Raw genomic sequence first — 18,147 nt, 5'->3', positions numbered from 1 at the left:
GTCTGAACTCTTTCATTTAGGGAGAACAGAGCAGGAGTGTTCCTCTTTTCTCAGGAAGCAGTTTAGGTTTTCTTTAGGGGCAAAGCTATTTTTAGAAGTTCCTGCTGCCCTCCTACACAGCCTGTTTTCATTGTCCCTGTGTCCACTTCTTTCCTGAAGATCATCACCTCTCTGCCTTGCTGTAAACCAGCTCTGTTAACCGATCCAGGTTCAAAACACACACAATTTTTTTCTTAATGCAAATCTTTCTTTAGGGGACATCAGTAGGAACATTTATTTTTGAATTCAGAAGGTCAAACTCTGATAATTGTTTTCAGTGTATCTAGTATCCGACACAATCGATGATCCCTTTCTTTCTGATAAGATGACATTTGGATAAAATCATGCTGTAAGGCTACGTGTGGCAATGAATCTGAAATATGTAAGCAGAATTTGGGAACCTCTTCTCTCCCAAACCTAGACTTCAGTAGGCCATTAAGAATTAAAGCAAAAATACCCTGTCCTGTTAATCAGTGTGGCTTTTTCAAGAGTATATATTTCCAAAATTATAGGACTCTGCATATTGAATTTTCCAGTTACCTCTCCTCAAGGAGTTGGGACATGGCAGAGTGAAAATGTCATTTTGCTTGTTTACAGAGGAATGAGGTTTTTTTGCATTTTGCATACGAAGGTAGAATGTCAGGAGATCTTCCCTCTTTGGTCTTTTGGTGGATTGCTTCTTCCGCCAGGATCTTGCTGACTCATCTTCTGTCTCACTGATTGTCGTTCTGCGCTGCATTGTTTTTTCCATGTATTTCTCACCTTCCAAAATGTCACAAAACAATTAGTGACTATTAACTTCAAAACAAGAATTGACTGAAGACAGCATAATGAATGGCCAAGGGAAAGCTTTGTCAATATTTCTCAAGAAACAAGGTCTTTATCTGTGAGATCTTGGTGACCTCTGTGCACATACCGGTTCAGTGCCGGATGCGTAAGCCTGTGTCATGGCTTAACCCCAGCTGGCGACTAAGACCCACGCAGCCGCTCACTCACTCCCCCACGGCAGGGTGGGGGAGAGAATCAGAAGAGTGAAAGTGAGAAAACTCATGGTTTGAGGTAAGACAGTTTAATAGGGAAGGCAAAAGCCGTGCACACAAGCAAAGCAAAACAAGGAATCCATTCACCACTCCCCATGGGCAGGCAGGTGTTCAGCCATCTCCAGGGAAGCCGGGCTCCATCACGCGTGAGGGTTACTTGGGAAGACAAACACCATCACTCCGAACATCCCCCCCTTCCTTCTTCTTCCCCCAGCTTTACATACTGAGCATGATGTCATACGGTATGGAATAACTCTTTGGTCAGTTTGGGTCAGCTGTCCTGGCTGTGTCCCCTCCCAGCTTCCCATGCACCCCCAGCCTGCTCGCTGGTGGGGCAGCATGAGAAGCTGGACCATCCCTGACTGCTTAGCAACAACTGAAAACATCAGCACGTTATCAACATTATTTTCATCCCAAATCCAAAACATAGCCTCATACTAGCTTCTGTGAAGAAAATTATCATCCCAGCTGAAAAGAGGACAGCTAAGTTGTAAAGTGTTTAAAAATTAAATACACCTTCAACAGAACATCATCTAAGGTTATAAGCAAGTGTCAGGTAGTAAAGCTTATTGAAAAACTTACCCAAGTTCATCTTTTGCGTACAGAGCCAAAAGTGGAGTGGTCATACGATGTCTGAGAAAACAAGCCTTTTGTGTCAGGAGGATCAATAGTTTTTCACGGTGCTGATTCTACTAACTTCTGTTTCATTCTTCCTGCTTTCTTAGATCTTTGTGTCTAAACTGCTTAGTAATAGACTGCTGCTAGGCAAGATAAAAGGCTTGTCCCCTTTTCTTCTTCATGAGAGCTGATCACAAACTGTGGAGGAAATGGAAGTAGATGTTGCATTTATTGTTGGCCAAAACAAAACCAAAAGCAACTGCTTCTTACCTGCAGCGTTTGCAGAGCCTGACAGTGGCTTAATTGCTGCCTTGGTGAGAGAAGTGGAAATGGTTATGTTGAAACTGAACATACCCATAGAAGCCTATAAATAGAAACAAATACTGTAGGATAATGATAGGAATGCATATTGTGATATCCTTCCTCTGTAGGCTTTTAAGTCAAGCTTAACCTGTTTGTAACAATGTGCTCACCCTGAATAAATTGAGACCGTGAGAAAAGGAACCGACAAGTTCACCTCAGCTTGTAGAGACCAACAGTATTTTTGACCAACTCATTGCAGTGCTTCAAGGTAGAAACAAGTAACAACGGCTCTTGTAGAAAATTAGTGTAACAAAACTCAGTGCTAGATCTGAGGAAAACCCACTTAACAAATCTCGTAACAAATTGGTTTTACACATTCACATAAATGCCATAAAGGAATGGCACTTGTGATATGCTGGCTTGTTGCCACCCTCCTTTTGTAGAGTGGAGGGCCCTCCGTTGAGGAGACAGCTGTGCTATGGCCTTCTCAGCATGCCAACCAACTGGGCTTGCCCCACTCCTTGGTCTGACTGATTGGGACCAGCGTCCATCAGCATCAGTGCAGACCATGCCTTTCACTCTCGTTCTGCCACACGCTGCCATCCACAGCAACCCTCGCTCTTCTGTTACAAATCTCTATGTTCTCTCTTATCCCAACGCTCAGGAGTTTCATATTAACATAAGAACGGATGTATTGGGGCAAACCTAAACTGTGCATAGTAGCCCACCGCCAGTAATGGCCAAATCCCAGCTCCTAATGCCTCAGGGAAGGGTATTAAGACCCAGGCAATCACCGTATTACTTCCTGAAACACTCTGGTAGCTCAGAGCTGCGTGCTTGGGACTCCTCAGCAGACTCAACTAACTTCTTCCCAGTTCTGCTGTATCCTTTTTGATACAAGGGGACCTGAACTGCACGTAATCTTCAATGGCACACATGCAGGAACACTGTGGATTTTTTTATAATGACAGAGTACTTTCTGAAGTCTTCTCTATTTCTTCTCTAATAGTTTCTAACATTCAAATTCCTCTTAATAACAAGCTGGTGTTTCATGGGGGATCATTACTGAAGAGTAATGATCGTTAGACCCTATCATATTGCTTTTCCTTTCCTTTTACCTACTGTAAATTTCAGCTGCCAAGTGCAGTCAGCAAGTTTTCTGAAGGTCTTCTGTAGTGTTTTATTACCAACCTTTGTTTTTAAAGGCCTGAAAAGCTTACTCATCAGGTTTTTTTGCTGCTGTTTTTGTTTCACTCCCCATGAAGATCAGATGAGTACAGGCCTCTGTACACAGCACTAGTGTGACACATCTGGAGTGCTGGGGCCCAGTGTTCTGGGCTCTCCAGAACAAGACAGACATGGACATACTAGAACAAGTCCAGCAAAGGGCCTCAACAATTATTAATTAATTATTCAGATGCTGGAGCATCTGAAATACAAGGAGAGGGTGAGAGTTGGGAGTGTTCAGCCTGGAACAGAGACGGCTCAGGGGGGATCTTACCAGTGTATATAAATACTGGACAAGAGAGTGTAAGGAAGATGGAGCCAGGGTCTTCTGGGTATCCAGTGACAGGACAAGAGGCAATGGGCACAAAATGAGAAACGGGAATTCTGTTTAAATATAAGAATAAACTTTTTTAGTAAAAAAGAATGATCAAAATCTGGAACAAGCTGCTGGGAGAGGCTGTGGCATCTCCACCCTTGGAGATACTCAAAACTCAACCAGACCTAGTCCTGGTCAGCCAGCTCTGGCTGACGCCACTTCATGCAGGGGCATTGGACTATACGATCTCCAGAGACGCCTTCCAGCCTCAACTATTCCATGATGCTATGAGCTTTAAAAATTGCTGTACGGCAGATTATTTATGTTATCAGCCTGAACAGTGTAAGGTTGCCAAGTTTAAATGCCACAAAAACCAGGTGCAAGGCCATGTTATTATCAGGAGCACAAATTCGAAGTTTATTAGGGATCCACAGTGAGACAATCCTCCTATCTGAGCCTCTACAGTCTGTTCATTTTGCAGTGCTAGTTTCCTCCCACCAAACCTAAGTAACGGAGCAAACGGTGAATTAATTCTGCAAAAAAACCCCAACAAATCAAAAACAAAGCAAAAACGTCCTCATACAACTCTGTCACATGAGTATACATTACAGACCTCCAAGGGTTTTTTATAATTAATGTATGAAAACACTATCCAATGAATACAAGCACACAGAAATAATCTGAAAGGGAGCCCAGAAGCCAAAAATCTAAATGCTTTCTCAGAAAGTACTCACTTAGCATGCATATACAGAAAGGTGTATAAAATGTCTGAGATGTGTATGTTTAGAGACATCTCATGAATATACAACAGCATTTTGCGAGCTACAAAAGTTTAGCAAAATTTGAATATCACCTGATTCAGCACTTTCAGTATTCTGATTAAAATATACAGTCCATAATATATAGTAATATGCACAGTCACTTTACCAGTATTTTCAAAATTTCATAATTGAACACTGTGCAAGTATATATTAAGACTCACTGATTTTACTGACACATAGCACACTTGAAATGGAGTAAAACCAAGTACTGTGCTTAACAGGGGCTAACTTCACAATATCCAGGAGGTCCATTTTCCTTAAAAATCAACTTTAGCAAGTCCACTTGCAAGATTATTAATGCCAGGTCACAGCAAAGTGAGAGTGTTATGCAAGGTTACGTCCAAAAATACTGTAAGTCATACACACCTTTAGCGTGCTAAATTATATCAAGTCATTAAATGCATATATGATTTTAATAAAAAGTCTGAGGTTTAGCTGGAGACATCTTTTCCCGATGTGTTTGAAGGTTTGCCTAAAGAATCTTTTTCCAGATTGCATAAAGCATCTGCGGTAGAAGAGGTGTTGTTTGTGACTGGGTCAGCAGCGTAACTGTGCAACACTTGCTCAAGTCTCTGAATACCTGTAGAAAGGAAACACAGAGGGAAATAATGACAGGACATATGAAAAATAAATTCACCACGAGAGTGATTAAGCCCTGAAACAGGTTCCTCAGGGAGGTTGCGTAATCTCCATCTTTACACGGTCTCAAAACTTGACTGAACAAGGCCCTGAGTCACCTGCTCTCTGACTTAGAAACTGGCCCTCCCTTGAGCAGGAAGTTGTACCAGATGACCCCTTTCGATCTACATTTTTCTGTAACTCTATATGCTTTATATGCTTCACAAACATCCACTTTGCAACAGTATAAAGCATTCATTCAAGGTTAGTGTTTTACAGCATAAGAGATGGATACATTTTTCATATCCAACATGAGCCACATATAAATGAGGGATGGTGGGGAATTCCCACGTTATAAAGCATAATTTGAAAGAGTAAAAATCTTTTCACATAAAATTTGGTTCCTTACTTTTGACAGAGTAAAAATAAATTTTAAAATTAAATTCTGAAAGCTTTAGAGGTTTAACATAATCCAACCTAAGTGCTTTGTAACCTATGCTCTGGGCCAGTCTAATATTTCTCAGTTCACACAAACTCTAAAAATGCCCCTCACAAGCTGAGAGAGAATAATTAGGTTTGAAATTATTATTTATCATGTTAACATTTCTTAAAACTTGCTTGCTACTACATGCCATATTAGAAGTAAAACCCATTTACTTACACAAGTAAATATTATCTACAGAATCGGAGAAAACCAGTCTAAACCATCCAGGTTCATAAGAATAAAAAGCTTTTCCAGGACTAATCAGGAGTTTTTTATCAAGGAGCTTCTGCCATAATTCAAGTTCAGCTTCAAACGTCTGTGATTTTAAGAACTAAAAGAAAATAATTTTTTATTAAAGGTTGAACAAGTGCATAAATTCATTGAAAAGATTTTCCAGGACTTGATACAGTGTGTAACAACATGCACAAGGAATTCTTACGTTTACAAGTTTTACATTCCCACCCCTTTTCAAACATCTTACATACTTTTCTGAAGTCTGCCCACACATAGAGTCCTGCCGAGCTTTTGAGCACAGGTATTCCAACATCAGCAAGCCCATCCACAAGAATATTCTGTGTTTCTTTGAGTCGCTTCTTGTTGGTGGGAAAAAACACGTTATCCAACCAATCTATCAAAGCAAGAAAAGTATAATTGTTTTATTTCCACTGCAATGGAAAAATAAGGCAGTTGAATGTCAACACTTGTAGCGTGGCTAACCTCTGTCCCTAAGGAGTTGACTGAGAATGTGCTGAACAGGTCCAGGACAGCTATGGAAGACAGCCAGTTGGTTCACAGCTTTCTGTATGTCATGATTTCTGGTGTACAGTACTCCAACTCTGATACCACTCATACCAAAATCCTTGGAGGATAAAAAGAAGAGAGCCAAGTGCAGTTTTTACTTTATGTTTGTGCTTTGTCAAGCCACCAAGTCTAGAGTGATTGTGATATATAGTAAAAAAACCTTCTGGAGTAAATTCTCAACGTTGCCAAATGGAGTCCCAAGTGTGGTAAAAACCAGCCAGCAACTTCTAAACATGCCTGTGGCGGGAAGGTCAGTGGCTTTTACAGGGCTGCTTTACTGACAGCTGAAAACATGCTTGGCTCATACCCTTGAGCTGCCCCCATTATACCCTACTATTATCTCCAAGCAGTCATCAGTTTACTGTTGCCTCCAAGAGAAGAAAAGGCGAAACGCTACAGATCTCAAATGTACTTGCATGTTTCAATGCCTTTAATACATATGCATTAACTGTTGCTGTTAAATAGATCCCAAATTAAACTCTGAACTTTAACAAATTTTACACTACCGAAGAAGAAAACAAATAAACAAAGAGAAGCTCAGTTTGATACCTATAACACAAATTACGTCAGAATAGCCCAACTAATTTTTGTGGAGAAATACCTTAAATTAAAATACAAACATAGTATTTTGACCTACCTTGCTAAAACCCCACATAAAATGTGTCCGTTCTGGATCTGGTAAACTGAATGAGAAAAGAGGGTTGCTATAGAAGAACAAGTTAGGCAGGTTACAAAAATGTTTACATTGTAAAATTGGTATTTAATCCTTTGAAGTGACATTTTTTCAGAGAACTCTTAACAAAACATTACCCTATCACACTGATCTCCCAAGTGTGTGCTGAGGCAGCGATTTACAAAAAAACCCCAACAAACCCAAACAGAAAGGATCTGCGCTACGATGTAGTGGTCCAGTTCAAATTCCCAGATTCCCACTGCATAGTCACTGATCACACACGGATTAAAACAAAAGCAGTATTTGATGTGATGCACAACTGCTCTTGTACTAGATGGAGAAGAATTGTTTGCTCAACTATGTTGCATTTCAGGCTAGGGAAGGGAGAAGTGAACATTTTAGGGCATGCACCTACACAGTGGCATGCAACTAAACAAAATACACCTCAGTGTACCAATGAAGATGTTTTTTTCTTCTTTGTGCAACTTTATGTAAGTAGGCCCAAGGCTGGAAATTTCCTTCTTCAGCCTAATGGAGCTGGGTAAACTTTCACAATCACAGAAGTATTTTTTTTAGGCTTCATTTATGGTTCATGGTCTTGTATGGGTGAGGGCTCATTGGGCTTGGTTGTACCTGGACAGACTTGGAAATTTCACAGCAGTATGAAATTTATGCAATTATAAAAAGTAAATTACATACTATTGAAGAAACAAGTTTTATTAGTCAGATACCAATAGGTTTAAATATTCCTGAAACATTTATTCTTTTCATCATCTGTTAGGAAACTAAGAGCCCAACAGCATACTAGTCAGGAAAGAGACTCATCATAGCAGGTAACCTGCACAGCCTTAGGCAACCTCATTACCATTACAGTGAGAACGTTACACTCAGGCTGTGTGACAGAGAACAACAAAGAAAAGTGGCAAAATGACTAAGGGCTCTGTCAATTTTTATTGTTATTACTATATCATACACATCAGCTGGAAGCAAGAGATCTGCCATTTAAAGCTGCCTGTGAAGAAGATATCTTGTATTAACTAGTCTCACAGTTGCAAAGACTTAGATATGAGTTAGGTCAAACTACACCAGTTACACTAGCTAACAAGAAGTTTGAAAAAAATGGCATGGGTTCTATTCAGGATTAAGTATCTTCTAATCCTGGCTAAGAAATCACACTTACCAATCTAAGCTAAGAACACTGGTGAAGGTGGTATCACCATAAACAGACAGCATGTATATTTCATCCATTATTACATGCAGTTCATATCTATGTATGGAAAAATACAGGCATATTAACACATTTAGAAGACATTTCTTTGCACACACACACACACACACACACATATATATATATAAAAAATCTTAACTACTGTCATGGCAAAGTATCCATAAGCAAGCCTATTGGCTATTATATTCCCCCTGTGAATTTTACACAAAGACGTCCCAAGGTTTTAAGGTCACAAGATGTACTGTGAGCACTTGTGCATCACCAACTTCTATTTATACACATTCTCAGTTTCTCAGCAGCAATAACATTCCATATATCTGAAACAAAATCCAACTGCATGCTCAACTGAATGGTTCTCTGGAATATGCATGGTCCTACCCAACTTTTATTTAAAGTTTTAAATGAACTCAGCAATATATTATAAACCCCTTTACCCCGCAAGATTTGTTCAGTGAGACTTGAAGCCAAATGCAGAGGTTAGATTTAAAAAAAGACTTGTCATGCATTTACAATAACTCTCTAATACACTCTCGCTGTGGAAACCACAGTAAACAGAAAGCCAGGTTATACTTGATACCAACAAGCTATGCACATATTTAGAAACACTGAAAAAACTGCAGAACGGTTTTCAACACCCAAGTAGTGCAGGTACCCTCTTCTAGGAAAACTTCATTTAATCTGATTGATGACTTCTGTGTTTTGTTTTAAAAGGGAGTTTGGTTTCAGAACAGTTTTTACAATAAAAGTAAAATTATTGTTTCTAATACTTATCCTCTTAACATTATTTTAGTACCAGCTTAAGTTGGCTGCATCCTGAAATCCATGGGGCAGGCTGAGAAGAGATACATTTGCCTTTCTAGAAACTTGGTAACTGGAAGTCCCGCACTAAATTCTACCAACCTGCAATGCTGTTTCCATGAAAAGAAAATCATGCCAAAAATGCAGGAATGTTGTGTTATTCCATTTCAAATTTAAATGAACCAAAAAGAAGTGTTTTTTCTCCATCAGTGCCCAAGGGATTCAGGAGACTGTTGGACCTTAGAATATGAACTCTGAGCTAGGCAAGGATAAAAGAAGGGGAATGGGCATGAGACATTTCAGAATTATCTTCCTTTGACAGAAAGTGAACTGCTTGCACATCTCAAGCTAAACAGGTATAAAAGATGCTACAAAACTTCAGACCGTTGACTTACTCCTTGCCAATTTAATTACTTTCCCTCAATATCAAATGGTAAGGTTTTCCTATTTTGATAATGTTTCAAATGACAGTGCTGGCCATGTTTACTACTATTGCTAAAGGTTGGTAATCACCTGTTGTCATTTTTCAAAGCAGGTTAATAAAGAAACATTGTTAGGCAAATAAAAAGCTTTGTAAGTTTAAACCACACATAAAAGAAACAAAATCCCCACCATATTTCACTCAGAAAGACATTGTTGGATCCCAGGTTAAGCAATTTATTCTAGTGTTCCCAAAAAGGCCAAGTAAAAAGGATAGTTGCACAAGAAACATGATCAGGACCCTGTCCACGACCATGTACAAGCAAAGAACAGGCGATAACCACGGGTGATTTTTCATCACTGCTATATTGCATTAACAGAAAATTAAATACCAAAAAATAGCACTAGGGCTCAAACCTGTGTGCAAACTCTAGACATTCTTTCAGTAACTGTGCTGGGTAAATGTCCCCTAATGGATTGTGGGGGTTGATCAGGATTAATGCTCTGACTCGGATGCCCTGAAAAAAGAAAAACTGATAGTTGGAGACATCAACAACAGCAAACCAATGACTAGCGAGGATGCAGCGAGGAAGTTTGTGAACGCTTCAGTGAAAAGCAGCTTTTGAAAATTATTTAATTACATACTGTAATTATGTATTATGTACAAGGTTCCAGCTACCGACCGTGTATCATAATTTATCCAATACCACCCCAAAAAACATACTAAATAGTTTATTAGTAAATGAAAAATCAGGTTAGCGCTCATTTGAAGCATCCATTGATATCAACAGGCAAAATTATGGTGTTGTAGGGATTAATACTGCTTCTACAGGCATACTTCCAAAACAATTTCCCAAGACTAAGCAAAGTTACTGTGGATAAACATGGGAAAGCTGAACAGAATTTGGACTTTGACATCTAATAACCTGCCAAGTAATTAATTTTTCAGTGGTGCTTGTTTCTTTAAACAAGTAATAGAATCCTCAGAAGATTGAAAATTGCATTACCTGGTGTTCTGAGAGATGTGCAGAGGTCTTGGGCAAATAATTACTTTTTAATTATACTTATCAACAGTACAGAATTTCTGTTACAGAAATTCTCTCCACAGAAGCTAAAGTTTTTACTGACCTATTCTAAAAGATTGTAAATATTCTACTCTGTAATAAGAAGAGTCCCACATGATCAAAAATCAGATTACAAGTACAAATATAACCAGTCCTTTTAACTCTAAAGGTATTTTTCAGAAAATCTTCTATTTTCTATTTGGTAAAAAAATCCTTAATGTACATTAACATAAGCTATATGCAGCAAATATACTTTTATTGTACACAGTCAAACAGTGCAATGACTACAGCAGGAACTTTCAAGACTTTAAACATACCAGCATGAGGAGTTGCCTTATTACTTCATGCTTGGGATAAACTTGAAATTAAATTAGTATTTTTTATTTCCGCATTTTGTATTTTTAGAAAACCTCATCCACTACAAATTCTCACTCCACCTGAGCCTCCTCCAAAGGAGATTATTTGCAAAGACCAACTGCCAAGGAACTCCACGGCATCAAGTTCAATGATGAGGAAGACCTGGTATTTGCTTTCCCTGCCACGTGCAATTTGTTTGAACATTAATGGCTACTGCAAGCAAGAACTTCACAAGAAATGAACTTTCAGTGCATTGCCTTTGATTCCAGCTACAAGTAGAAATTACCTGAAAGCAAGAGAAGATGCAAATACCAAGCACAAACAGCTGTTCCGCAAGTACTCCTTGCACAACTGCATATTTAGTGTATTTGACATCTGATTAAGCAAAAGATGCTGAGTGAGGCACTGTTGTTCCTTGTAACTACAGGCTTTATGTATTGTTAAACTTTATTTTCTGCCCTGGAAGAGGACACAAGACATCTATCTCACTTAATGTTGTTCACGGAAACAGCTGCTGTGGGACGGCAGTTTCTCAATCCCTGTTCTAGCCTAGTTCCTCCAGCTATTTACGACATTACACATAACCAAAGCAGATGTTTACAACATTATTCGTGAGAACGGTTTCAGCTCTAGAAGGACGACAGACACCCACAGTTCTCCAAAGAGTTAATCTGATGTGTGGCCTTGTCCAGCCAGCTCATGTCCTGACAGCCACAGCAACGCTGCAGGGATGCTAGCTGCTTCCCTCTGCTAGGATCAAGTGAGAGATGCCTGAACGCTCGGGCTCGCAGGGGCTGGCAAAGGCACAGACAGATGACACAGACATACAGATGGTGTCTAAACATAGGCACCATGCTGATCAAGCAATTAGCTAGCTAGGACAGCTTCAACAGATCTATAAAAAAGGTTATGCGCATATTTGCATGTATCAAAAATACCCACTTTTTGTATGTGACTTTACTTATAACTGACCTCTGTAAGTGACCTTCCTTGTAACTACAGGCTTTATGTATTGTTAAACCTTATTTTCTGTCCTGGAAGAGGACACAAGAAGTCTATCTCACTTAATGTTTTGAAACGTCGTTGCCATCACCACCACATATTTGGTAAAATGTTTTACTATTCAGCCTGTGCTTCCTCTGCTGGATCTTTTCAAGGATGAGCACAAACAGTTAAGTGCATTTATAATTTTCCATGGCATGTACAAGAATAGGAAACATTTTAGCCTGAAATACTAGTGAGCACTATTTTGTGGACACTTACAAAACCAAACATTTCCACAGGGAAGAAAAGCAGTTCCAAAGACAGAAACGAAGGCGGGGGGGACGAGGGTCAAAGTATGCGACAAGCAGTAATATCCTCATTTATACAGTCCTGATCAGAATAAAATCACTGAACATGCTAAGTATTTTGAACTAGTGAAGTTTCTTAAATGCTGGAAAAACTACATTTGTAGTTGGTTGTTTGCTAGCAATTCCTTGTTAGCCGGAACTCAGAAGAACCCTCTTCAAAATAACATTAAACATATTTCTTTAACTGAGTGAATCATTACAGTAGCAAATTCTCTCTTCTGAGGGTCAGAACCATAGCTTGTTTACAACACTTTGAATTCCATTAAAATCTACAGAGAAAGAAACTTGGTCTTGAAACACAAGTTACGATCTGTTCTTCATAAAATGGAGCTGGGGAGTCTCTCTGCATTTTGTTACAGTGCCCAGATTATAAAATCAATTTGATTCCTGTTGCTAGAGTGAGACCCACCTCAGTCACAAGACTGAAAGTCTGCACAGATGAAACCGTACAAATGCTTCAAAGCTGAGAATATATGCTGCTTACAAAATAACTAGGAAAACATTAAAATTGGAAATTGGTGTTTTAATACCTGCTTTTTAGCTTTCTGTAATGCATCTTCTAATTTTTCAACTGTTAACTGGAAAGGGTGACTTTCTCCATCAGCCACCTACAGAACAAAAAAAAAAAAAAAAAAATCAACAAGCATAAAAAATATTAAGAATATAAAAAATAAAAAAGAAGACAGTGAAGAAACACTCCCACCTAGTGAAAATATAATTGCTGCTGGCAATAAAAGAACCTAAAACTAAGATCAGGCTTTTCTATATAAGTAAATTATTTTGTTTTTAAATGTTGCCCTTATCCAAGACTACACTATCAGTGACTTCCAGAAGAACTTGTGTACTTGAAAGATCACTTTCTTTTTTTCCCTCTGACTGTATGACTTGGTCTTATAAAAGATGCACCCCCCCTTTGCCTTGCCTCACAGTCTACCGAGCTTTCACAGGGGGAACCAATGTTACAGAACCTATGTGGTAGATACATCTTTCAGTGCTTAAGGGGAAAAATTTGCAAACCAAATTTACTCATAGTAGGAGCGACAGACTTAGAGCTGACAAATTATGATTCAGCATGTCAGTGCAGAATAGTGGCTGCACAGAACGAACATAATCCTACACATCTGACGACACCAGCCTCCGATCATGCTGCAGTCTGAGAACAAGAACAAGACAGGCTGTCTCTAAAAGTGCTAGACTGGTTCTGTCTCTTCACGTGGACTCGGTTTCCATTTTCAGGTTTTTCTGATTGTTCCCTGTGAAATGTCTGTTAATGTATGTGAATAGCTAAAGCTTTACCTCACTGAACAAGGGCACATGAACAGGCTGTATTCCGCCATATAGCCATGTTTTCGAATTTATACCACCATAGTATGGAGCTGGAATAAGATATCCATCTAAAAACATTAAAAAATGAAATGAGCATTTCTCATGAGCAGTTATTTCATCACACTCTAATAGACTAAACTGACAGTCTACAAATTTTACATCTGATTTAATCTCAAAGCCTTCATTGTGGCCTAAACCAACATTTAAACAAAACTGAAAATTTAGCATACATCAATCAACCTGAATTCTTTCCCAGTATTCTTCCTTAGCATTTGCACCAGCAAACTCTACAGTCGTATATATTTTCAGTAAAAGGGAATGGACCTGATCAACAACTTTGTTTGTTTGTTTGTTTGTTTATATAAAATGACCAATAATGACCTTGCTCTCAATATTTTGCTAATGCTCTGTTACTATCAATTTTTCATCAGGAATTGCTGCAAACCTCAACTACTTCTTTCTGGTTGCCAAGGTGCCATCTTGCAGCCAGGGAGCCTACAGCACTGTGGAACTTGTTTCCCTCCTCATTTTTTTTGCTGTAAAGTAGCCCCAGGTTGGTGTTCTCCTGGAGATACTGCAAAAGCCCTGCATGACAAGGTTTCAGAGAGGATGGAGTGGGCTTCCTACGCTAACGAAGGGGTAAAACAGAGCCTGTCAGCATTCAAGCGGAAGACTTCCTGTTAAAACTGTGCAAATACCATGAAATCTGAACACATTTGGATAGACACGGGCACAAGTAGCCTTCAGTAATCATTATCATTCAAAGATCAACAAAACTCATTGGTTTCACAGTGCTTTTGCCACCAATACGTTGAAGTTGTTGCCCCACATTACATCACTCCACCCTCCTCCCTTGGACTCTTGGTGCCAGTAAGAGGGTGCGATGCGGGGCAGCACAGCCTCCTGCACTGGAGGCCACGTAACTCATCCTGCTCACCTTCCTTCCCTGGCAGGTCTTTGTGGATTTCCCCATTCTCCGCTGTACTGCACGCCTACCCTGCTTCCCTCATTCCAAAGAGGAAAGCATTTTCCCTTGATGACCTCTCTTCTTCCTCCTACCATCTACTTCTGCTGTGAGCAGATCGTTTCCTGGGACTCCACTCCTTCTGCTTTGCATTCCCACCTCTGCTACCTCCTCACCACCCCCCTTGTTTGACCAGGAATCCCTCATTTGCTGCAGCTCCCCTCCCGTCCCAAATTCCATCCATGTGTTTTCCTTAGCCAGTTAACCAAATTTTCTCTGGGTCCCAGATTTCAACCCAGTACACCCCCCCCCACCCATGTGCCTACTCCCTCCAGTTTCCACCACGGTTCCCACCTCTTTTTCTTGTAACGTTTCAAAATACACTGTATTTTGATACCCTTCTCTTCCTACAACACTCTTAAAAAACCCATAGATTGCATACCAGAACACGAGTGAGCCTGCTGATACCTCAAATGTTTTCCACCATTCCAGAAAGAGAGGCATTATTTCAAAGACACTCTGCCAGTGACAAAGAAATACCATGCCTTGCTTCATTTGGGCAGTTAGAGTAACAGCAGGCTGTCAGAAGCCACAATACGATTATATGCACTGCTAACAAATGTTTTTAAGTAAAATAATCAAGTTTTTGCTCACCACCAGGTTCACATAGTACAGTTGACAGAGTAGCAAAAACAGCACAACAGCCATTCATAACAGTTATCTGAAAGTAGTAGTACAAACTTTCAATGAACAATCAAATAATCAGCAGAAATATCAGCACTTCTTTAAATTCATGAAGTCACAAATATCAGCACGAGTTTAAATTCCAGAAAAGACAGTCAAAAAGCCACACTACACCTATAACACTAGTCCTTGAGCGTTACACCTTGCCCACTTTTTCAAATGGAAAATCGGCACTACTAGGACTTCTGCAAATCTTGCATACATCCCTCCTGTAGTATCTTACTGACATTTGTGTTCAGATTTATTCATCTTTATCAGTTTAAGACAAAGAAGATACAAAGATAAAGCACTTATCTTACATGTTCTGGATTCAGTGCTTTTGCAGCTCTGGCATAGTCAGTTAGAAATTTGGCAATTTCTTCTCTGAAGCTAAAATACAGAATTAAAGTCAAATATGCAATCACGTATTTCTCAGGAAAAAAAAGCACAAAATACACACAAAAGAACGAAGCTTGCCAAAAAGAGAACAAATGCATAAATTGTTCTGTTATGAAAGCCTTGAAGATTGATTAAATAATATAATTCCCTCAGATAGCCAGTGTGCTACATTTTATGAGACAGAGGCACGCAGAAGCCATCTGTTACCCTGAATAGCAGTAACTGTGACTCAACTATTGTCGCTGTAGACTAGAAAAATGAGAAAATAAAAGCATCTTTTGAGCCCAAGTGGGATCTGCTTTTGGAGAAAGGACAAGAATTTGGGTACCCAAAACAGTGAAACCTGAGTCAATGTCAATTCTTTACATCAAGACAGGCTTTCAGGCTGAGTGATGGTGATGGTGGAGTTCCCATTGATCTTCAGGGAGCCAGTATTTTACCCCTGCTCTTTACAGCTATCAGAGTTTCTGTTTAGCCCTCACCAAGACTAGAATGAATCATTCCAGGAGCGATTCACCGCATCAATATGATTTACCACACCAATACATACTCTCGTGCTTGCCAACAAGCCCCCGAATCTTTCACCTTTGGCAGTCCTTTGTGGCACATTGAGGGTGGGGAGAAAACCTGAACAAAAATCCAGAAAAATAACTCCTGCACAGGAACCCAAAAGCCTGCCAGCATGCAGGTAACACACCTGGCCTTTGGGTTTACCAAAAGAATGAAACCTCACCCAGCTTCACACGAGCCATGCCTAGCACTGACAACAAGCAAGTGATAAATGGGAAAATTAACTTCTTACCTTCTAGTACCTTGCGTAACAGAATACTGGAAAAGATCAGGCTTCAGATAATTCATGTCAGGTCTTGTGAGCTAGTGACATGAAAGAGAGGTACTGTAGAACACAGTGTTCTTGGCAGTTTTGTTCTGCTGTAGCAGAGTAAAACTAGATTTATGTAAAAAAAATTTCATTAACATTAAGGAAATGGAGAATATAAAAATTAATGAGTTACAATTACACTTTGCGCTTCTTTTTTAGTTTTAAGGTATTAGAAAACAACACTAAAACATCATCAAAACGAAGGAAGAAAATAATGAAAGAATTATTTATTGGATCATTCTGTCATATATTTCAACAAGTCCTGAATAACGCGCTGAGGAAAAGCATCCCAGCTGTACCTAAGCAATGATGCAGCCACTTCTGAGATATATCAAAACTGAAACAACACTTGCATTATTTATGATATCAACTTCTAATTCACATGTCAACTTTCATTAGCTTCTCAACCAACAGAAGAAAAGTGACAGCAACCCTATCTGTTACAGAAGAAAACTAGCTGTATTATCAGCAGCAGCTTTCTCGCTCTCAGAGCAGATGCCCCCCCAAAACTGTCCCAGTCCTGCATTCATTGTGGCATCTATTTGCTTTACTCCCAAGAAAAAAAACTCTCTCCAACTGCCAGCACTGCCAACTCATCAGCTAATCAATCCGTCCAGTGAGCTTATGGCTGACCCTCCCAAACAAGCACTGCAAATGCACTAGCAGTTGCACTAGTGCAAATTCATTACCTCAGGGAAGTAGGAAAGAGAAGCAAGAGGTGACTGGCAAGCTGCAGAAGCTGTCCTGGCAACGAGATCTCAATTTTCCTAACACATAAGGCAGAACTCCATGCCTTCCAGGAGATGAACTAGAATTAACAACTCTAGGGAAAATACCGCCTTTAAAGAATGAGCAATTTCCCCATAGCTGTGTTTCAGAGACTGGCTCTTACTGTGGTGCAGAGCAGCAGAACATTTAGGCTGTAGCTTTAATTTTGCTCCAAGTCTGAATTTCATGTATGGAGCATTTTCAGTCAAAGTTTTGTCTTTGCCATCAGACAAGCAAGCATCTTATCAGGCCGTGATTTTTCCCCTCTGAAAACACACTTCCTCCTGAAAGTGAGCATTCCAAAGCAGTATTTTCTGCTAAACAGGAACAGACTCTTGTATCAATTCTGTTTGGAGTACGTGCTCGATCAAATGTGAATGAAGTTCAAGCAAAACCAAAACTATTCTGGTTTTCAACCAGCGGCAAGTTTTCAATGCAAGTATTACTTGGCGAATTATTTCCAAGTGAGCAAATGGAGCAGTTTATATATAAACAGAGGAAGTGTGCTTCCCTGGGAAAGCTGTTAATCACAGCGCCGTCGGTCTCCTACCCTGTACGTTGTTTTTCCTACACTGAATTGTTAACCAGAAAGTTCAAAACTGATGAACTGGAGGTTAAATCCCAGTTAGTAAGAAGACGGCAACACTTACTCTCTCTGCTATCAAGTCAAAGCAAAGCTTGTTCTCACTGGTGCCCAAATTCAGGATGCCCTGGAAGAGAAGGTAGTTGTTACCCGCTGCTAGGGGGAGGAAAGCACCCGCTGGCCTCTCGCTCTGCCATCGCGACAGGTGCGATATCTCGCGGGGCTTTGGCAGCCCACCGAAGCAAACCCACCGCCCGGGGCGGCAGGTAGGTTTTTTCCCCCGCACCTGTGGGTTAAGCTCCCGATCGAAAGGGTCGGCGACGAAGAGGGCGAAGCCAGCCTCCA

General features: G+C 39.9%; 1 protein-coding gene across 1 annotated transcript; it reads right to left on the bottom strand.

Annotated features, from left to right (window-relative positions):
- Positions 1–4,795: 4,795 nt before the first annotated feature.
- On the bottom strand, positions 4,796–18,139 carry LOC104613812 (1-aminocyclopropane-1-carboxylate synthase-like protein 1; the record flags this gene model as incomplete). Its single annotated transcript, XM_010292704.1, has 14 exons — positions 4,796–4,944; positions 5,644–5,797; positions 5,952–6,094; positions 6,184–6,325; positions 6,905–6,950; positions 8,121–8,207; positions 9,804–9,904; positions 12,690–12,767; positions 13,456–13,553; positions 15,104–15,170; positions 15,493–15,562; positions 16,374–16,444; positions 17,870–17,929; positions 18,089–18,139. Coding segments are annotated over 14 exons (1,317 nt in total), but the record flags the coding sequence as incomplete, so codon positions are not given.
- Positions 18,140–18,147: the final 8 nt, after the last annotated feature.

Source organism: Phaethon lepturus, unplaced genomic scaffold (genome assembly GCF_000687285.1).
Source record: "Phaethon lepturus isolate BGI_N335 unplaced genomic scaffold, ASM68728v1 scaffold21680, whole genome shotgun sequence".
NCBI classification, from domain to species: domain Eukaryota; kingdom Metazoa; phylum Chordata; class Aves; order Phaethontiformes; family Phaethontidae; genus Phaethon; species Phaethon lepturus.
The sequence above is the reverse complement of the archived record's forward strand: the minus strand, read 5'-3'. Positions and strand labels throughout refer to the sequence as shown.